Below are 22,500 nucleotides of genomic sequence, written 5' to 3' on the forward strand. Positions count from 1 at the left end.
CTGCCTCAGGCCCTGGACGGATTACTGTCATCGATGGAAAAATGAATTCTAAAGTTTATCAAGACATTTTGCAGGAAAACTTAAGACCATCTGTCCGCCAACTGAAGCTTAACAGAGGATGGACGATGCAACAGGACAACGACCCAAAGCATAGAAGTAAATCAACAACAGAATGGCTTCAACAGAAGAAAATACGCCTTCTGGAGTGGCCCAGTCAGAGTCCTGACCTCAACCCGATTGAGATGCTGTGGCATGACCTCAAGAGAGCGATTCACACCAGACATCCCAAGAATATTGCTGAACTGAAACACTTTTGTAAAGAGGAATGGTCCAAAATTTCTCCTGACCGTTGTGCAGGTCTGATCTGCAACTATAGGAAACGTTTGGTTGAGGTTATTGCTGCCAAAGGAGGGTCAACCAGTTATTAAACCCAAAGGTTCACATACTTTTTCCACCCTGCACTATGAATGTTTACATGTTGTGTTCAATAAAAACATGAAAAGGTATAATGTTTGTGCGGTATTAGTTTAAGCAGACTGTGTTTCTCTATTGTTGTGACTTAGATGAAGATCAGAACACATTTTATGACCAATTTATGAAGAAATCCAAGTAAGCCCAAAGGGTTCACATACTTTTTCTTTCAACTGTAAGTGTGTGTCTGTGTGCGTGTGTGTGTCTGTGCTTTTGTGCATGTGTGTGTGTGTACTTGTACATCTATCTTTATGAGGACCAGTTTGAGTTTTAGACCAGCAGAGTGAGGACTAAGAGAGTAAAGTGAGGACATTTTGTCCTCATAAAGATAGCTGTAAAAACGTGTGTGTGTGTAAGTGTACGTCTGTGTGTACATGTGTGTGTGTGTCCGTGTGTGTGTGTATATGTGTGCAGGTGGTGGAATTTGAAAATGACAGTGTAAGTACTTGGCAATTATTCTTCACATGGTGTTTGTCTGTCGGTCAGGTTCGATTGCACGTTCGAGCTGTACTCAGATTCTGAACGCTTGTATCTCTTCGGCACTGATAATCCCGAGGCAGCACACGAGTGGGTCAAATCCATCGCCAGGGTAACCACACACACACACACACTGTGTCTCTGTTGGATTTCACTGGTTTCAAGCAGCACCTACATCACAAATGTTTTCTGTGTGGCAGTCGTTTATTCCTGTGGCCGCTGAAGTTCTGCTGCTGAAAGACTTTGAGCGCATCGGTCGGCTGCGATATAAAGACGGACTCAATCTGGAGACGTCTAGACTGGGCTGGTTCTGTCTGGTGGGATCCAGTCTCCACATCTGTCTGGAGGAGCACAACAGAGACGAGACCATCGACCTGCAGAAGCTCCTGGAGCTGTGTGAGTGAAAGACACAGATGTGTAACTGAAGAGAGAGAGAGAGAGAGATAAATGAATCCTCTCGTGTTTGTTTTCCGCAGCGATTCAGCCAGAAAATGACGTCCTGGTGCTGGTGGAGAGAGGCAGGTGAGATGACGGGTTCAGAAGGATGAGAGTGAAGTCTTGTTTGCAAGGGATGGCGGGTGACTAACCGATCTGTGTCTGTGCAGGACGCTGTACATCGAGGGCGAGAGGAAGCTGGATTTCCAGGGCTGGGCCTCAGCAATCCAGAGAGCGGCCGGGAGTTCTGGAGACACGCTGAGCCTCCAGCAGCTGACAGAAGCAGATATTCCCGTCATAGTGGAGCGCTGCATTCATTTCACCACACAATACGGTACTTCCTCATCCACTTCTGCTCTCGTCTTGTGTCATTCAGGGTCATGAGACGTGTTGTTCCGCAGGTCTGATCTCAGAAGGAATCTACCGCAAGAGTGGGGTGAACAGTAGGATCGCCGCCCTGCTGGAGGATTTCAGACGTGACGCCAGGTGTGTGTGGCTGAAGGAGGGCGAACATCAGGTGGATGATGTCTCCAACGTCCTCAAGAGGTTCTTCAGAGACATCGAGGAGGGATTGTTTGGACAGCAGTCGCACAACTGGCTTACCACTACAGGTAATAAATAACGTGCACACACACACACAGATGAACCGGACACACATACACACTAACACACACAAACACAGATGCACACACACACAGACGCAAGCACACGCACGCATACACACACACAGATGGATGCACTCACACACACACACAAATCACACTCATGGACAGACTGAAAAACACACACAAACAGACAGACGCACACAACACAACAGCAACCTGGAATCCTGTATGAAAACTCTTGACAATAAAAGTAGAGAAGTTGAGACTTTTACATTCTCATTGGACATGACAGTGGACACACACCTAATTCACACCTAAACTTCTAGCATGTAACAAAACACAGCGGTCGTGTTGAGATGCAACAGTGTGGTCAATATAGTAAAAATACACCATGAATGAGAAAAGTGTGCGAATGTTAACCACAGATCATGTTTGATATGCAGTTGAAGTATCTGAAGTGTGTGTTTGTGCATGTGTGTAGCAATTTCAGACGAGAGCAGCAGGATGTCACAGTATCATGTTCTGTTCAGTAATCTGCCGAGAGTGAATCAAGCGACACTACGAGCTCTAGTGAATCATTTATACTGGTGAGACCAACTCTTCCTCTTTCTCAGAGACACACTTCCTCATTCCTTTGGTCTTCTTTCACACTGGCATGTGTGTGTGTGTGTGTGTGTGTGTAGTGTCCAGCGGTTCTCGGATCTCAATCAAATGAACCTTCATAATCTGGCCATCGTGTTCGGGCCGACACTCTTCCAGACGGACGGGAAGGACTACAACGCCGGCCGTGTCATCGAAGATCTCATCCAACACTACGTCACCATATTTGATGTACGTGTGTGTGCGATGAGTTTGACGTCACAGTGTGCGGCTTCACAGTCAACGTGAACTCACTTCATATCTTAATTAAACATTTCTTTGAAATTAATCGCATCACATTTTCATTCAATGTTTGATTTTGGATGATTGTACGGAATCATCCAGACTGACACATGTGTGTTATCCTCTGATAGTCAGTGATGCCATCTAGTGTTGATCCTGAAGATGACACTGTGTGTGATGTCACGTGATGTTGTTTCAGGTGAATGAACAGCAGCTGAAGAGGCAGTTAGATGAAATCACATACATCATTAAACTGAGAGAGAACCTCAACCCTAAAGCAGGACCCGTGAGTGTCTTCAGCATCACTTGGGTGGACCGTTTTCACCTAGCAACCACCTTAGCGACACACCAACTCATCTTTAGGACAAATCAATAATTGTATGATTATTCTTTATGTGTGATTTGTTTCTCTCCGCGTATGTAGGCCAGCGGTGATTTTATTTGTACAGTTTACCTGGAGGAGAAGAAGGAGACGGCTGAGCAGCATGTGAAGGTGAATGTTTGACCTTTGACCCCTCGTCAGTCACAGAACCCACAGACTCGCTGCGTCCTTAATACTGTCGTGAGAATGAATTAAGTTTATATCAACACAGTTTATATCAGAATCAGTATTTGTAGACTCAAATGTGTGCTGAAGTTAGCTGGTCGGTCCACTTAGTGAACGTGTCAACACTGCGTTAATAAAGCGTCATACAATGATGATAATGAATCTAAATAAAAGAAGGATTGAAGAAGAGGAGGACATTCAAAGAGTTCATTTGCAAAACCAGATATCTCAGTTTTTAAGAACATTCAAACATCACAGTTTTTTATTGTATTGTGCATTTCAATTAATATCGATCAACAGTTTTGTTCTTTGTTGATTAAGTGATAACACACAAAAAAACATCAGTTAACTAACACAATACAAACATGATAACATTAGAATGCAAATGTTCACGTGTGTGATTGTTGAAGGGTTGGTTCACCCCAAAATGAGAATGTCGTCCTTAGTAACTAGTAATGGATTACTTTATCAGAGTAACTGCTCATGACCAGCATCCTCATACTAGTATGTCCATGTACTTACATACTCGTACCACAAAATCAAATGTATGCATACCTTAAGTGTGAAGTGTACGTGTGTGAAGTGTGAGGATGATCATTTAAACAAGAATGTTTATTAATGAGGAAAAGAGGAAAGTGAACTGTGACACAGACGATGAAGCTACGCACCGGTTCAGTGTGTTTTGTGTTTTCTCCTGTAGATTCCCGCCACTATGACGGCAGCAGAACTGACGTTTGAGATTCTGGACAGACGGAAGATCAGCGTGAGAGAGAAGGACTACTGGTGCTGTTTTGAGGTCCATGAGAAAGAGGAGATAGGTGAGAGTTTATTAGTGGTGTCGTTGTGTGCAGGTTGTACTGTGTTGATGACACGCGTGTGTTTGTGTGTCAGAGCGGCCACTGCACTATCAAGAGAGAGTTCTGCCCATCGTTCATTCTCTGAGGACAGACAGCTACCTGCTGCTGAAGAAACACTTCTCGATGGAAGCCATGCTCGTCTACCTGGGTAACAGAGAGAGAGAGAGAGCGAGAGAGAGTGTGTGTTTAACATGAGCATCATTGCTGATTGATCACATGTGTGTGTGTGTGTGACACACAGCCAGTAAAGTGGAGGTGTCTAAACACGGTATGATGAAGTTTAAAGAGGAGAGGAATCTACTGGGTCTGAGCACCGGAAGCTTTCATGATCGATACTTCATCCTCACCACCGCATCGCTCAGACTCTATAAAGACGTGCGGGTAAGACATCACTGTCACTCCATCACCTGATTTGTTCATGTAGACATCATTAGGTTGCGATGTCTGTGATGATGTTTGTGTAGCTGATGATTGTGTACTGGGAGGAAGTTAGTGTATGGGTTCATGATACTGTGAAAATGATGTTTGGTGTGTTTAATGTACGGACACATGAATGAGTGTTTGGACTGATGGATGTTTTTACTTGAAAACTTTTATACGCAGAATCTACAAAAGCTACACAATTCAGAGCTGCAGTGTGTGAGTACAGTGTGTGTGTGTGTGTGTGTGTGTGTGTGTGTGTGTGTGTGTGAGTGAGTGTGCTTGCTTGTGTGAGTGTGCGCATGGGTGTGCGTGTGTGTCAGAACTGTGTGTATGTGTGGTAGATGCAGGTTTAGTGGTGGGTTGTGTTGCTGGTGGTGGTTTTGTCTTCCTGATAGAGTGTGTGTGATCTCTCTCTCTCTCTCTCTCTCTGTGTAATATTCAGTGTAAAATGACACGTGTCTCTGTCTCTTCAGAGTAATCGTCCAGAGAGGGAGTGGTCAGTCAAGTGTCTGAAGGTCTATCATGGCATTAAAAAGAAGCTCCGCCCCCCTACATGGTGAGATAAATCTGTCCTCAATATACACAATGTGAGAGTAACACTTGATGATGATGATGATGATGATGAAGGTTACTATTGTTTCAATCCCACTGTTAGTATGTCAGATATAACTGAAGTTGAAGTCAGTCAGCAGTGTTATGTGTTGTCCGGGTGCCGTCAGTGTTTGTCAGCTGATGGATTTACAGGAATATTCTGATTATTTATCATCTGATGTCAGATTGTGGACACACACGTGTGAGCTGCTTCTCCTGATGGATGAACTCCTTCATGTAACACAGTCTCTTCTGTCTGTGTTAGTTGTGATCTCTTCATGTTGTTGTGTTTTGTGTAGTGTCTCAACTGTTCTATAAGTGATGTCAGATTGTTAACACATGAGGTGGAGTGTGTCAGCACTGGTTTAGGTTCAGGAGGAACTCACGTGATGTTCTTCATTCATTCAGTTCTCTCTCTCTCTCTCTCTCTCTCTCTCTCTCTCTCTCTCTCTCTCTCTCTCTCTCTCTCTCTCTCTCTCTCTCTCTCTCTCTCTACCTCTCTCTCTCTCTCTCTCTCTCTCTACCTCTCTCTCTCTCTGTCTCTCTCTCTCTCTCTACCTCTCTCTGTCTCTCTCTCTCTCTCTCTCTCTACCTCTCTCTCTCTCTCTCTCTCTCTCTCTCTCTCTCTGTCTCTCTCTCTCTCTCTCTCTCTCTCTCTCTCTCTCTGTCTCTCTCTCCCTCTCTCTCTCTCTCTCTCTCTCTCTCTCTACCTCTCTCTGTCTCTCTCTCTCTCTCTCTCTCTCTCTCTACCTCTCTCTCTCTCTCTCTCTCTCTCTCTCTCTCTCTCTCTCTCTCTCTCTCTCTCTCTCTCTCTCTCTCTCTCTCTCTCTCTGTCTCTCTCTCCCTCTCTCTCTCTCTCTCTCTCTCTCTCTCTCTACCTCTCTCTCTCTCTCTCTCTCTCTCTCTCCCTCTCTCTCTCTACCTCTCTCTCTCTCTCTCTCTCTCTACCTCTCTCTCTCTCTCTACCTACAGTTGGGGTCTGACAGTGATCTATGAAAGTGAGAAACATGAGAAGCAGGACAGACAGCAGTGGTAAGAGCTCTGCGTGTGTGTGTTTCTGCGTGTGTGTGCTTGTTTCTAATTGTGTTTGTGCATGTGTCTGCATACATATGTGTCTGCGTGTTCATGCTTGTGTCTCTGTGTGTTGGTTTGTGTCTGCTTATGTGTGTCCGTCTGCGTATGTGTGTCCCTGTGTTCATGCTTTTGTGTCTGCTTGTGAGTGTGTTTCTGCGTATGTGTGTCTGCGATTATATGTTTGTGTGTGTTCGGGCATGTATTTCTGCCTGTTTGTGCATGTGTGTGTTTCTGTGTGTTTCTGCTGGTGTGTTTGCGTATTTGTGTGTGTGTCTGCTCACACTGTGTGTTGTGATGTTGTCCTGAGGCTGAGTGTGGTTTCTCTCTCTCACAGGTATCTCTGCTGTGATACACAGACTGAGATGAGAGAATGGTTCGCCACATTCCTGAGCATACAGGTGTGTTTGAGAGACATCACTCCGGCTCCAGAGGAACACTGAACACAGATGATCATGTAATCCTCTCTCTCTCTCTCCCTCAGAACGGAGGTCACGTGTGGCCGACCGAGTGGTTGAAATCCCGCACAGTGAGTCGCTCCACGCCTCTGGACGCTCGTTTCGGTAACGTGTCTCTGATTCCTCTGCGCGGCAGTGAGAACGAGATGAGGAATAGTGTCGCCGCTTTCACAGCCGATCCTCTCGCTGTGAGTTAATCAACAAATCACGACAGACCCTGGCCAATCACGCAGCCAATCAGGACACACAAAAAAAACCTGACTCATTTAGATGTGCACGCTTTTATGACATTCTTAAAGGAGATGAGCGTGTGAACTCCACAATGTCACACACGGTTTATAAATAACTGAATGATTGCCTTGCCTCACATGTGAATGTGTGAACGGTAAACGGCTGCGTGATTACCCATGATCCCTCACTCCTCTGATTCACTGACAGACATTCACATTCAGCCCAGTATCATGATCAGATCTCTGAAAACATGACATGAGAAATTTGTCATGGAGGATGCGTGTGACGTGTTGAAAAGCTCTTATGACAGAGGGTTTGTGTTTATGTTCGCATCATGTGGGGCTGCTTGTGACATGTTACAGGTGCTCTGATGCTTTCTGTTGTGTCTGCAGGACAGGGGTTTGTCAAGAGAGTTAACAAGTACAGGAACTAATAAAGAATAGATCAAATCATGTCAATGTTTGTTTGTGCATGTGTCTGTGTGTGCATGTGTGTGTCCGTCTGTATGTGCATGTGTGTGTCCGTCTGTATGTGCGTGTGTGTCCGTATGTGCATGTGTGTGTCCGTCTGTATGTGCGTGTGTGTCCGTATGTGTGCGCACGTGTGTGTGTGATGTTTTCTGAGGTGCAGATCTCTGTTCACTAAGCTAATAACAAGAACTTTATATTTGAAAAGTGATTTATTAAAGTGTATTTTCTGTTGAGTGACACTGACAGTTTTTCTTGTTTTTGTTATTTTTCATGCAGCTCTTTAGAGATGTTTGATGACGGATTAAATGATGTTCAGGTGAGACAGATCACTTCTCTTCTGTGTTCAATGTCGCTCAGTATCATTAACTCAAACTACACCAGTAACATTTATATTAATTGAAATCAAATGTATACAGTTTCATCTTAACAACAAAAACAAACGATACTGGCATGCACACTTTTGTGACCCCGCCTAAACTTCCGGTACACATTCCCAAACAACAGAGGGCATGTAGATTATTTCTGATAACAATCATAAGAAAGAAGAGTACTTGTCTCTCCAATATTTAGATTTTAGACTGCAATGCCAAGCTCAGCCGCTAGGTGTCAGTGTACCATACAGTTTAATAAAATGATCAACTAGAAACAAATAAAAAAGGCCTTTTTCAAGTGAAGTGTGCTGTTTTTCTCCACAGGAACTGAAGGTGTCAGGTGGTTTTGTCACGTTGATGGTGAGAATATTCGGAACATCGGTCAGATCGTGTGTGAATAATTCAGAACCTCTCATTTTCCCGGATCATTCAGATGTTTTACATGAACCCTCAGAGAGGTGACGGTACCTTATTCACATTCACTGGGTGGTGCATTCTGGGATATCGGAATCATATTATCGGAGTCATTTCACACGGTCACAGGGTCTCGAAGGACAGAATGGATTTACATCTTGGATCTTAAGATTTGTTCAAATTGTTCTCTTTATTCGTTCAGTGTCACATCTCTTGGAATTCAGTCGCTGTTGGAAACACTTGAGATTGAAGAAGCGTTCATGAGACGTCCCAGCAGACCTTCACACACACACATCTAGTTCTGTTGATTGATGTAATATAACTTCATTGATATTAGTTTTGATTATTTCATCCTTTCTCCCACGCATTCCAGATGACATCTTGTTAAAACGTCTTATTCTTGAGGCCTTCATAATCATAAACATCAACCAAACCAAACGCATTCCTGTTAATCATTTTGAGAACAACTCTTACTCAATGAGTCACGTCTATCAGTTTGTTTACATACAAATGACTGTAGAGAATAATGGAACGTTTTACTTGAGAGGGATTGACAGGTGTTGTTCTGGTGATGTTGTAAATTAGATCTCTGTTATTATCTTGTGTGATCTGATGACATTAGTTTCTCGAGTAAATGAGTTTGCACAATGATTCTTCATCAGTTTTATGAGTTTAAGCAGCAGTTTCCTCTGAACTCTATGAAGGGTTTCTGTGTGTGTGTGTTTAGACACAGGATGAAGTCTGAGACAGAATCATCTGCTTAACAAATCAAACGTTAGTCTGAACACATCTTCTGTTACATGTTTATATGTGTTGATATGTTTTTATTCGGCAGTATTCACAGTGAGCTTCTGTTGTGTATTTGTATAGATATCCCTGAAATAATTATTTTCTAATAATCCTTTTGAAATACTGTGAGATTATAACTAGAGTTGATTCTTTGACCAGATGTTTTATCTTGTATAGTGTGTTGGAGATGATAGTAAATGTGATTTATGTCAAATTGTGTCAAACTGTTTGTGTTACATCATAAAAGATCAATGACTGACACGCAGTGAGGCGTCAGAAACCACACAAAATGAACTCGCTTATTTTTTTTCTCTTTTGTTTCGCCATGATTTTCTCTTGTTCTCTCGTTTCACTTCTTTGGGTTTTCACTGTTTGTGTCTGTTGGTTTTCTCTTTAATTTCCCTTTTTTCTCTGGTCTAGCTCTTCTGTTTTTCTTTGGGTGTTAAGGGATTGGTCTTGATTTTGAATTGAACAGATCTTTTTGGTTGTTGTCAGGGGCGGACTAGCTGTCTGCCGATCTGTGAGTTTTCCTGGCGGGCCGGTAACGTATGGGGGCGGAACGGACACTTGGGCTGCGACAGACCCGACCATGCAACCACCTCCCCAATCGACCAACCCAACCATGCAGCCGCCCCCCACCCCGTCGACAGAAATGTTGGTGGGCCGATCTGGGCCAAAAAGATTTTTCTCGGTCGTGCAAGTTGTTTAGATGTTGTGCGGTTGTTCCGTGGCTCATCTAGTCTGGTCTCGTGACACGTCACTTTTACATGTACTTGTTTATGCTGGCGCGTCTCACACCCATACAGGCCACGCCGCAGGAGTTTACACTCTCATGTCCTCATAAACCTTAACTGACATGTCAAGGTCAAACGGACGAGCGTGTGCGTGTGTTCTTTCAGCCTACAGTCATATTATTTCCCTAGAAAAAGAATCTGAATTTATTTCATTTTTCAGCCAGAGTGAATAAAACGGCACAAATCCAAAACAAAGCAGCAGTTATGGTTCATTATTGTGAATAAGGACATACATTAGATATGATGTGTTCGTCTACATCACATGTGTGATCTTTAATAATGTAGTTTCTGATGATTGTAAGATTACGAGTGATTTTCCTCTTTCATCACGGCCTGTGAAGCGAGTGTAATTGTGACATTATCACCGTCTGTCTGAATGGTTCAGAGCTGTCGTGTGCAGTATAAAGGTTTCTCTTTGTGTCACGGACCCGGTCCGATCCGTTCTGTCCTCATTAGTGTCACTGCCTGAGCCTGTATGATATCACCATAGCGACAGTCCTCGGGTTTCTTCTGGTTCCTTTAGTTTCCTTATTCATGAAAAGATATATTTATTCTTCAATCCATTCAGTGCTGTTAGCATCACAGCTTCATGGAAATCATTGTTATGGACATTTAACTTGTTATGTAAAACATTTGTAGACCTCTCTCTTTCTCTCTACAGGCACGGGTCTGGCTTTTGTTGAAACTATATTAACTTTGCATTGCTCCTGGAGGTGGATAGAATAGCCAAAATCTTTACTCAAGTAAATGTAATAGTCACTATTTTAAAAATTACTTGAGTAAAAGTAAAGGTTAGGAGAGAGAGAGAGAGAGAGAGAGAGAGAGACGGAGAGAGAGAGACACAGAGAGAGAGAGAGAGAGAGAGAGAGAGACACAGAGAGAGAGAGAGAGAGAGAGAGAGTGAGCTAGCAAGTGTGTGTGTGAAAGAGAGAGAGAGTGAGCTAGCAAGTGTGTGTGAGAGAGAGAGAGAGAGAGAGAGAGAGTGAGCTAACAAGTGTGTGTGAGAGAGAGAGAGCGAAAGAGCGAGAGAGAGAGAGAGAGAGAGAGAGAGATTGAGCTAGCAAGTGTGTGTGTGTGAGAGAGAGAGAGAGAGCGAGAGAGAGAGAGAGATGTGAAGAGAGGAAACAGAGACATATGTCTCAGATGTTCAGTAAGTTTTTTATGAACCTGTTGATGCACAAATCTCGTCTTTATCAAAAACATCAGAGTCTACAGAACACACAATAATCTGTTTTCTGCTGGCTTCACAACCCATCTCAGTGATTCATGATCTTTATTGTCATCAAGAATATATCTTTTAAACGTGATCTATATTATCATTTTCTAAAACAGGGTTTTGGTAATTATTAATTGTGGAGTTTGACAGACCGGTTAACTATAAACCGTTGCTGCCTGGTAAAGATTCTTATACTGTGGAGGACCAGTAGTGCTGTTTAAAAATAAAATGAAGAATCAATCGATCAATTGAATAATTAAAACATAACAATGAAAACGAATAAATCACTTTTTAGATTGAAAAATTAATTATTAAATAATAAAATATAAATTTTAAAAATGATAAATCATAGGCTTTATTCAAATGTTTTTTTTTATTTATGTTTAAAATGTAGTTTATTTGAACAATAAAAAGCTTATTAATAAACAATTTTAGATCTTTAAAAAGAAGCATTTGCCAATTCTTTGTTGCTTTGCCAAGTGCTTTTCTTCATCCATTTGTGAATGGAGTTAAAGATTATAACTACATCAAATGGCAAATTGAACAGAAGTTTATTTCAGAAGTTCACAAGTATGTAAACAAGGATACAGACAAATTGCTCTTCATCAATCTCACACACAAACTCCATCACAGACTGATGTAAGTTCATCACGTGAGAGTTACGGTCGCTCTGTTCTTTTACAACGGCCTTTGAGACTAAAGAACACGAGTCAATGTGAAGAACTTCCATTATTTCTCATCATTTAAAGGTTGTGGGTAATAATTGGTCCATGATTCTTCTCGGCTGCTCTGAAGAATCCACCTGTTAATCATGGCGAGCACCTGACCACACACACCACCAATCTCCATGGCAACTGCATCAGCAGCGCTTCTTTCTGAGGTTTGGTTTGAGCATAAACTTCTCTTCAATAGCTCATTCTGAGATCAATAACTGTAAACATTCAACATGAACTTCTTGAGGTTCTGCAGCACTCATACTCATGAGATTATATTACACAATATCTCCTGTTATCTCTTCACATCTCTCTCTCTCTCTCTCTGTTTCTCTTGTGAAGCATTGACTTTGGTTTTATCAGCGTGTGATGCTTCTCCATTAGCTGTGCTTGTGTGTGACATTTTACTGTGCCTCACTTAATAAAAGGCTCATAATTCGGTCAAATTGTGTTTTTCTTTAAATCTAGATTATGAGCTTTATGTGTTGGGGCAGAGTTAGAGGATAGAATATATCATAAGCCTGATATGAAATCAATAGAAGTCTATGGAACGTCCCCACTAGTGTAGTAATATAAACCTGTGTGTGTGTGTGTGTGTGTGTATGTGACCTCTGTTATTAGCTGTACATTAGACTGAGAGACAGAGAAATTTGAGCTGATCTGTTCTCTCTTCTCTCCCTCTCTCTCGCACACACACACACACACACACACACAAACACACACAGAGAGAGAGAGAGAGAGAGAGAGAGAGAGAGACGTTCAGATCCCAGTTATTCCTGCACTTCTCCTGGAATCAATATGAGATGCATCTACAATCTGCCTCTCAGCAAACACACACTCTCACTCACACACACACACACACACGCACACGCACACACTTCTGATGCTGAAATGATGAGTTTGACAGTTGATGAAGTAAAAGCAGAAATCACTGTTTGAAAACATCACTGATGTGCTTCAGGTGTTCTTTCAGTCAAGTTTTCTTCAAACTTGTTGAATTTCTTCTTAATAAGTGATCACCTGCTTTGTGTTTGTCTTGTGATTCACATCTCATGTTGTTGTTCTTTATTTAATTGATTTACCAGCAGATCTCCTCCAGCAGTTCAGAGTTGATACAGTCGACATGATGATGAGATGATCTTACAGTGAGAATGAGAGGAGACCTCAGACCTTCAGCGCTGCTCAGACACAGGTCTGTACTGTTCAATACATGTGTGTGTCGCTCACTCGCTCACTCTCTCACTAGCTCACTCGCTCACACACTCACTCACTTGCTCTCTCTCTCACACACTTGCTAGCTCTCTCTCTCTCTCTCTCTCTCTCTCACACACACTTGCTAGCTCACTCTCTCTCTCTCTCTCTCTCTCTCTCTCACACACACTTGCTAGCCCACTCTCTCTCTCACACACACTTGCTAGCTCACTCTCTCTCTCTCTCTCTCTCTCTCTCTCTCTCTCTGTCTCTCACACACACACTTGCTAGCTCACTCTCTCTTTCTTGCTTACTCACTCACTTGCTCTCTCTCTCACACACTTGCTAGCTCTCTCTCTCTCTCACACACACACTTGCTAGCTCACTCTCTCTCTCTCTCTCTCTCTCTCTCTCTGTCTCTCACACACACACTTGCTAGCTCACTCTCTCTTTCTTGCTTACTCAGTCACTCTCTCTCTCTCTCACTCAGACACACACTCACTTAGTCACTCAATCACTCACTCACTCGCTCACTCACTCACTCACTCACTCCACAGAGTTGTCAGGTGATGTGATGTGAGTCATGATGTCACCTGTCACATTAATGTTCATAATACCTATAGATAAAATACAGATCATGTCATTATCCAGGTTCTCAAACTCTCGGTCTGCCAAATAAATAAATGTAAACGTAATAAAATCATAAATCCTTTATTATGAATCACAGTGGAGCCAGTCTGCAGTTGTGTGATTGATCATTTGATTATTGTTTTGCCGTTGTGTGGGTTTGTGGCAGTGTAGACGTGACACAAAGTTATTATATCATTCACTTAAACACCCGCTGATAAAAGAGAATCAAATGAGACACATGAAGGGTCTGGAGGTGTAAATCAATGTAGATTGATGAGAATGTTTGAGTATATATAGAGATCTTCACTAATATTGACGTTTGATTGCAGACGAGAGAAATGTGAGCTCAGTTTGACACACTGTTGACGTCTCTTCTTCATGTATGACTCTTTCTCTCAGCAGAAACATCTGAGACGTTCTGTCATATGGGGGGTTTTATACAGTGTTTGAATTGTGTCAAATCTCTTGGGGGTCCCCTAACCAGCCCTTAAAAAATTGATTTTGCAATTTACATTTTTTAAATTTAGCCTGTTTGATGTTTTGTCTTGCTTAGATTTCGCCCTTGTGCATGCATGGATTTTTCAGATTAAAATGTCATTTTAATTTGCGTTTTATGAAATTTGGACAAATAACGGACTACAGTGTTTTGTTTTAGCGTGATAATTGAATAAAAATAATTTGGTTTTAATTCTAGTTTTAATGGAAAACCAGGGAACCTCCAAATGCATTATTTTATAGATTATGAGGGGTCCCTTAAGGCTTATGAGGGGTCCGGGACAGCCCCAGACCCCCCTAAATTCAAACCCTGGTTTTACATCAGTGAGATGTTGTAATGTTTTTTAGCTCTGTTACTCTGTGCCGTGTTTCCCATGATGCACTGCAGTCCTGAGCTGTTGCAGTTCAAACACATTTGTGTGTGTGTGTTTATCAGTGTTTGTGCAGTTGTGTTTGGTGTTTATCGTCTGATGTATCTTGTGTTAAACTCTGTTTGTTTTCTGTTGAATGACACTGATGTCCCTTTAGAATTGGCCCAGATTGTGTGTCCGTGAGGATTTTCTAATTAACCGAGTTGGCAGACTGATATTTAGCATACGGATGTGTGTCAGTTTGTGTGTGTTGTGTAAACTTTGCCAATCTGTTCCGGACAGGGCTCGTGAATCTGTCTTTTAATGTTAAACAAACAAAACAAACCCCTATGATTTCACTTTCTCTGCCTGTTACCTGTTTACTGATAAACATCTTCATCCGTCTGAAAACACAAGTGTCATAATCATCATGTGTGACCCTGGATCACAAAACCAGTCTTAAGTAGCACGGTAACATTTTAGGTAAAAGCCAAAAATGCAATGTAGGGTATGGGTCTGGGCGATTTTTCTTTTTTTACCAAAATCATTATGATATTAAGTAAAGATCATGTTTCATGAAGATATTTTGTAAATGTCCTACCTTAAATATATAAAAACTTTATTTTTGTGAGTGGATTGCCTGCTACAGTGCCTTTGCCTGATAACTTCACAGGCCATTTTCTCAACATTTTGATTTTTCCGCACTCTCAGATTCCTGATATTTAAACGGTTGTGTCTCAGCCATTTATTGTCATATCGTAACAACCCATACATCTCAATATCGAAAAATTTACCCATAAGACAGGTTTTTGTTGTCCACCGAAAAGAGATCTTTAATATCACATTATATCTAGTGTTTATATTTCAGCTGTGTGTCAGTCATGAACATGAGAATGATGAATATCTGATGATGTTTGTTCAGAGAGAGGAAACGCCTTTTGAATCGATCACAGATCACACACACACACGCGCACGCGCGCGCTCCTCGCGGATCTATTGCAGCGCGCGCCCAACCCGCTCCAGTCATCAGAGAGACGCACAGATAGACAGTCTGCTGCTCATCATCATCATCATCATCATCATCCTCTGCGCGGTACCGGCGCGATGCGCGATGGGTCAAGCGTGCGGACACTCGCTGCTCTGCCGGAGCCAACAGTACCAGAACACAGCGACGTCAGAACTGTGAGTAACCCGCGACGCGAACGCTCAGAGACCGCGTCGCGCGCAGCATCAGCAGCACATCAAACGAGCACGTGTGTAAAACTGACATCAGGTCACGAGCGTGACTTTAAAACACATCTGATTCATGACGAGCGCGAGAATGAAACTGTGATCAGCACGTGCTGATGTGAGTTCAGTGATGTTATGATCACATGGGAGGAAATATCACAACTAGTGCTGTACACACATGTGTACTGTGTGTGTGTGTGTGTGTGTGTACTGTGTGTTACACTGAAACATTCTTTAAGCTTCATGAGAAAACGAGTTTGTCATCTCTCTCTCTCTCTCTCTCTCTCTCTGTGTATGTGTGAGTGTATAGCAGGTGCTGATGTGTGTAGTTGTGTAGCAGAAGCTGAGCATCATCATCATCATCATCATTGTGTGACTCTCTGTGAGTTTATTTTGGTGAACGCTGCTCTCTGTGTCTCATCCTGATGTCACTCTCCGTCCGTTCTTGTTGTGAAAACACGATCGTTGACTTTTTCTTTTGTTATTTAGACCAATGAGGAAGCAAAACGTATATTTGTGGTAATCTCCCGTTTGCCGCTTTACAAATTGACTCAACTGTGACGACTTCCGCTGCTGAGAAACCTGGAAACGCGACGGAAAAATGCAGAGAGCGCGAGACTTAACCTTTTGAAACATCCGGTTTCGAAAGCGGATTTGATTGGAAGAGAACTTTAACGAGGGTCTGAAGTGTAGCGTGATGTCAGTTTTGATCGCTTGTATCTCCTAGATGTGAGTTGTGTCGGCGCGCAGGAGCACATCAGTTTGTCAGCGTCCTCAAGGCTTATTTATTTTTAATAAAAGGATAAAAGTGGATATTGATTTTACAGGGGCTTTAAGAGTCTCTTAGTTCAATATGTGATGTGTTGATGTCCTCCAGCAGATCTCAAGAGCGTCTTCTGACCTTCTCCACCAACATGTTTCACTGAAGTTTCATTAGCACAACAATTAACATTTAATAACTATTCAAAACCATTAAAACACTTCATATATATTTTAATCCAGATTATATTGTGCAATTTTTCCTCACAATCCAATACAACACATTTATGTTAAAAAAGTTTGTAAAAGACTTTGCATGTGTGTGTGTGTGTGTGTGTGTGTGTGTTATATGTATCTGTGTGTGTGTATACAGTATGTATGAGTGTGTATGTGTGTGTGTTTGTATATATATGTGTGTGTATGTATACAGTATGTATGAGTTTGTGTGTGTGTGTGTGTGTGTGTGTACAGTATGTATGTATATATGTATGTATGTATGAGTCATGCCACAGCGTCTCAATTGGATTGAAGTCCAGACTTTGACTAGACCACTCCAAAACCTTTATTTAGATTTTTTTGCCATTCAGAGGATGAGTGCTGGTGTGTTTTGGATCATTGTCCTGCTGCAGAACCCAAGTGTGTCGAAGCTTGAGGTCACAAACTGACGGCCAGACGTTCTCTTTCAGGATTTTCTGGTAGAGCAGAATTCAAGGTTCCATCAATAATGGCCAGTGGTCCAGGTCCTGAAGACCATCACACTACCGTCACCATGTTTGACTGTTGGTATCATGTTCTGTTTATGAATACTGTGTTAGTTTGTAACAGGAGCACACCTTCCAAAAACTTCAACCTTTGTCTCATCAGTCCACAGAATATTTGCCCAAAGGTTTTGGGGATCATCAAGATGTTTTTAGCAAATGTGAGACGAGCCTTTGTGTTCTTTTTGGTCAGCAGTGGTTTTCATCTTGGAACTCTCCCACGATGCCATTTTTGCACAGTCTCTTTCTTAGTGTAGAATCATGAACACTGACCTTAACTGAAGCAAGAGAGGCCTGCAGTTCTTCAGATGTAGTTCTGGGATCTTTTATGTCCTCCTGGACAAGTCGTCGTTGTGATCTTTGAGTCATTTTGGTAGACCGGGCACTCCTGGGACGGTTTATCACTGGTCCATGCATTCTCCATTTGTGGATAATGGCTCTCACTTGTGGTTCACTGGAGTCCCAAAGACTTAGACATGGCTTGTAACTAGGGGTGGGCGATATATATCATCTGCGATAATATCGTGATTGTTGTGTTATCGATGTGCAAATTCTCATCATCGAGTATTTAAATTATTCCGAAAAAACACGCATTAAAACTCCACACATTCAGAGGCTGCAGCAGGGCATCACGTGATTGCTGTTCTGCGCATGCACGTTGTCATCTCTCTCACAGGCATGGTTAGCGCATGGCCGCCCGCAATTGAACACCGGTGCTGTGCCGAAATCTGTGACTAGAGAGCGCTGTTTCGTAATTATTCATGCGAGAACGTCCGTGGCGCACGTGAACGCTATCGCTAGCGGAAGGGGAGTTTCTTAACTGTTTACCTGACCGCCCACTCCACGATGACGTCATGTTGCCTCGCGCTCTTGTGTTTGTGTAGTTTATGCGTGAAGTCGACTTCTGGAGGAACAGAAGCGGCGACTGAATACTGCACAACAAGCTCTTTCATTTAAAAGACAAGACCCGAGTACATTCTGTATTATCATGACGGATTTGTCTTGGCTCATAATTTGAACTAAATCTACATGTGAACAGTGAGCAGTCGGCCTATAATGTTCTATAAAGTTTCAGAATCTGTCCATGCCAGTGTGTGCTTTAATAATAGTGACTATAGTTTATTTGTCTGTAAATTGTGGACCTTGTTTACTTTGAAGTCATTTGTTAACAAATGTATATTATATTATTTAAGATAATCTGATTTGGAAGTGCACCTTTTGGGCAGATTTTTATTTTTGTGCAATCTTTGTACTGGGCAGTACTTGAAGTTAAGTATTTGTTCAATAAGGCCATAGGTGGTAAGGCAATAAGGCCCTATAAGAACACATGCTTGTGTGCAATATGTTAGAGATCAGAGTACTTTATTTACAGATGCTATTTGTTCATTATTATTATTATTTCATCTTGCTTGTATGCTGCACAATTTACATTACAGCAGAGGTGTACAACTGAATGTTTACTCAGAGTTTGATGTTCATACACTAGTTCAATTAGTATTTTGTATGTCTTTGAATTGTTTTTACTTGAATACTTACATGTTAAAGAAAATAAACAAGCAATGTTTTCATTTTACATTGTGCCCATTATTATCATCAGTGATTAAGTAACTCCGACTTTTAAAATCATATTTTTAATGGATATCGTCTAATTATCATTATCAAAAATTACCATTACCAAAATATCTAGATATTATTTTTTGTCCATATCGCCCACCCCTACTTGTAACCCTTTCTAGACTGAGACATTTCAATGACTTTGTTTCTCTTCTGTTCTGTAGATGGCGGCATGATGTGTTGCTATTTAGATCTTTTAGACTCCTTCAGTTTGTCAGACAGGTTCTACTTCAGTGATTTCTTGACTCAACAGGTCTGGCAGTATTAAGGCTTTAGTGTGGCTAGTGAAATTTAACTCAGTTATTCATTTCTTCAGTTAATTCATGATTTACCAAGAGGGGCTTTTTGTCACACAGGGTCAGAAATGTTTGGATTGTTTCTCCCTTAATTAATAAAACCATCATTTAAAACTGCATTTTATATTTTCTCTGGTTTTCTTTGAGTAATATTACAATTTGTTTGATGATCTTAATGATTTAAGCATGAGAAATATGACAAAATATGACACAATTATTTTTCACACCACTGTATACGTGCGCATGTGTGTGTATGTGTGTGTGTGTGTGTGTGTGTGTGTGTGTGTTTGTTTGAGACAGCAGTTATATTAAATATAAGATGTGAGTAAGTGATTGTGTCACACTTGTGTCATGAGAGCATGTTTATACACTTCAGTTATAGTGTTGTGTTTTAGTGTTTATTTGTGTAATAAATGTGATGATAATCAGCGTGTCATAGATGTCATGAACTCAGTTTGTGTTTTAGCTGTGAAATTAAAACTGAACTCTTGGATGACCTCACACCTGTGACTGACGGCATTGTGTTGATGAGAGCTTATGAGGTCAGAATGATAATGTCACACACACACACACACACACACACACGCACACACACACACACACACACACATTCATTTAGTGACAGTTGAACGCTCGGGTCACAGAACATCCCAGTTGAATTGAACCATTGTAGAAAACTCAACAACAACAATAACACAACTCATTTGAGTGCACAATAGCTGATGCTGGTGAGAGAGAGGGAGAGATTTTATTTTTGACTTTTAAATAGCCCTTTATTACAAATGGCCAAACAAATACAACAATTTCACCAAAAATAATTCATATTATATATAATCACAGAATGTGTGTAAAAAACAATTCATTTCCAGAAACAGAACACAATGCTCCTTTGCTACACCATTTCAAAAGAAAAGAAATCATTCACTGACTTGAATAATAACTCTATCCTTTACAAGACTTGAGAACATAACAGTCACATGTTGCCCAGACTTCTGCTCAATCTTGTTTTTTCTACTTGTATAAACAGCTTATTTAGCTTGACCCAAGATAAAATTCAGTAATTGACAATCAAAACGTTTTTCTTTCACATACTTATCACCCAATACAAACATTTCCATCGAAAATTATTCATTAAAACAACCACCAAAAAGACTGCTTAATACCATAAATAAAGGATTTAATCTGGAACACTCCATAAAAGTGTAAAATACCGTTTCTCTTTTAAAACAAAAAGGACATTCAGAGCTCACTTCAGGGTTTAAAACAGAAAAAAAGCATTTACAGCAATTGTGTTATGAAGAACTCTCCATTGTATATCTCCTACTCTCTTTTCTGCACAAACATACAAATAGCTCTCCATTCAGGTTTAAAATCATCATCTATGTTGATGAATGAACGCCATGGGGTGTCTATTGTATTGTTTGAAAACTTCTTATTAAAAAAACAAAACACAAGCTTTGTAACATTTTTCCAGTAACTGAAAAGAAATCTAAACTCAAAGATTTGCCAACTTTAAAAAAACATCCCATACCATCATCTAGTTTGAGAGATAAAAAAACATCTGCAACATTAGGAGCTTTACTCTTCTACACAAATCTGCTAATGCTTTCTCCTCTTCAGTTAATAACGCAGACCGCCATTTTGTCAGTAGTTGATCGACCTTCCGTGTCAAACATGTTCTGAGATGAGAAGCAACTTGCTCAGTGTTTATAAAATTTGGTCCAGCCACCTTTAGCAAATGACTTAATGTAGTGTTCTTAGATTTGCAAAGCATATTATTCAGTCCGGGAAGAGTGTGTTCACCAACAGAAATGTCCAAACGGCCTCCATGTATTATAGTTTCGTTTAACAGCCAGAAGAGAAAGTTTGTAGATGTTGCACTTTGATGATTAAAAAGATGGCAAACTCTAAAAAGGTTGCGACAAAAATTGGTACGTTGGTACGGTCTATTTTAAGGGTGTCCATCACAAAGAGAGCTTTGTCCATCTGAAGACCACCCATCCTCCGCAAGATAGCACACGCAGTAACCCTCCAGCTGAAATCAGTTGGTCCCAACAGAAATCTCTGTATGAATTGCTGCCGAAAAGCCGCCGTCCTGCTTTGCGGGTTTGCTAACCCCTGTCCTCCTTCTTCTATTGACAAAAACAAAACATTTTGAGTGACCCAGTGTAATTTATCCCCCCAAAAAATCGACCAATAAAGCTTGAGCTTCGGTTAACAATTTGGGAGGTAGATCAATACAGGCTAGTTTATGCCAGAGAGATGAAGCAGCTAAATGATTAATATACGGCCCTTATAAGACATAAACAAGCTTTAAGTTTTTCAATGACTCTATCCCAGTTTTTCTGTACAGTGATCTCATTTCCTAAAAATATTCGTAAATATGTAAAACCTTCTGCATTCAAACGTAAACCTTCAGGAAATTTTAACTTCCCACTCGCCCACTTTCCACACACTAAAGCTTCACTTTTTTTCCAATTCACTTTAGCACCGGATAAGACTTAAAAATCCTCAATTAACTTTGATAAAATGTCTATATCACATAGATTATTGACCATTACGATCACGTCATCAGCATAAACTGATAAATGGACTTTACGGTTAAAAGCAGGTATTTGTACACCATTAATTTTTTTCCTTATCTGCTGCAATACAGGTTCTCTTGCTATCAAATAGAGTATTCATGACAAACAACACACTTGTCTGACACCTCTTCCAACCTTGAAAGGAGAGCATAAGCCACCGTTCACTTTCAGCAGACTCTCAACGTCAGCGTACAGAACTTTAATGTTACTCACAAACTCAAAAAGATAAATGATTGTAAAGTTTTCCACAGGTAATTATGTTCAACCCGATCACATGCTTTCTCTTGATCTATTCTAGACAAATCAGAGCACAATCCAAACTACATAACTTGGAAACACCTTTCAAAAACAACATGAGGCTCTTTGTCACATTCACACTTGTACAGTTTATTATAAAAACACACAGCTCTCCTTCTAATATCAATGGATCAGTTAATAAGTGCCAGATTCAGAACATAGTGCATGAATTAATCTTTTCTGTCCAGCCTTTTTTTCTAAATTAATGAATGGAAAAATTCTTTGTGGCTTTAAAAGTTTTCCAAAAGAGTCTTCAAAATTCTTATCACACAACAGGGAGGTATTAAAATGCCAATAGGCACTCTTTGGTTTGATGGACTTCAAAATAAAAGAACAACACACCATATTGTGATCAGAGAAGCTTACAGGAACAATAAAACACTTACAAAAAAGATCACATTGATGTTTAAAAGTATAAAACCTGTCTAATCTCGCAAAAGACCAAACATTGTCATGAGCGAGACACTAAGTTTATTGACT

General features: G+C 41.0%; 2 protein-coding genes across 8 annotated transcripts in view; both read left to right on the plus strand.

Moving 5' to 3' along the window:
• LOC130428509 (arf-GAP with Rho-GAP domain, ANK repeat and PH domain-containing protein 1) overlaps nt 1–10,307 on the plus strand; it is a 46,233-nt gene extending 35,926 nt beyond the window's left edge. For 2 of the 7 annotated variants that reach the window (XM_056756609.1, XM_056756610.1), the window contains 19 exons: nt 958–1,060; nt 1,149–1,344; nt 1,425–1,470; nt 1,554–1,717; nt 1,785–1,994; nt 2,470–2,575; nt 2,672–2,819; nt 3,070–3,156; nt 3,295–3,363; nt 4,118–4,235; nt 4,309–4,422; nt 4,516–4,655; nt 4,878–4,913; nt 5,171–5,253; nt 6,261–6,320; nt 6,697–6,760; nt 6,844–7,005; nt 7,795–7,834; nt 8,214–10,272. In XM_056756609.1, coding sequence (XP_056612587.1) covers nt 958–1,060; nt 1,149–1,344; nt 1,425–1,470; nt 1,554–1,717; nt 1,785–1,994; nt 2,470–2,575; nt 2,672–2,819; nt 3,070–3,156; nt 3,295–3,363; nt 4,118–4,235; nt 4,309–4,422; nt 4,516–4,655; nt 4,878–4,913; nt 5,171–5,253; nt 6,261–6,320; nt 6,697–6,760; nt 6,844–7,005; nt 7,795–7,812 — 1,924 coding nt within the window. In that variant the 3' untranslated portion in view covers nt 7,813–7,834; nt 8,214–10,272. Of the gene's footprint in view, nt 1–957; nt 1,061–1,148; nt 1,345–1,424; nt 1,471–1,553; nt 1,718–1,784; nt 1,995–2,469; nt 2,576–2,671; nt 2,820–3,069; nt 3,157–3,294; nt 3,364–4,117; nt 4,236–4,308; nt 4,423–4,515; nt 4,656–4,877; nt 4,914–5,170; nt 5,254–6,260; nt 6,321–6,696; nt 6,761–6,843; nt 7,006–7,794; nt 7,835–8,213 lie in introns of all 7 variants that reach the window. The other 5 variants (XM_056756608.1, XM_056756606.1, XM_056756605.1 and 2 more) reach the window with 5 other exon arrangements.
• Nucleotides 10,308–15,606: 5,299 nt separating this feature from the next.
• LOC130428367 (cGMP-dependent 3',5'-cyclic phosphodiesterase) overlaps nt 15,607–22,500 on the plus strand; it is a 102,709-nt gene continuing 95,815 nt past the window's right edge. The window contains exon 1 of the mRNA XM_056756339.1: nt 15,607–15,663. The gene's annotated coding sequence lies outside the window, so the exon portion shown is untranslated. The remainder of the gene's footprint in view (nt 15,664–22,500) is intronic.

The sequence above is a fragment of the Triplophysa dalaica genome, chromosome 9 (genome assembly GCF_015846415.1).
Source record: "Triplophysa dalaica isolate WHDGS20190420 chromosome 9, ASM1584641v1, whole genome shotgun sequence".
Lineage (NCBI taxonomy): Eukaryota > Metazoa > Chordata > Actinopteri > Cypriniformes > Nemacheilidae > Triplophysa > Triplophysa dalaica.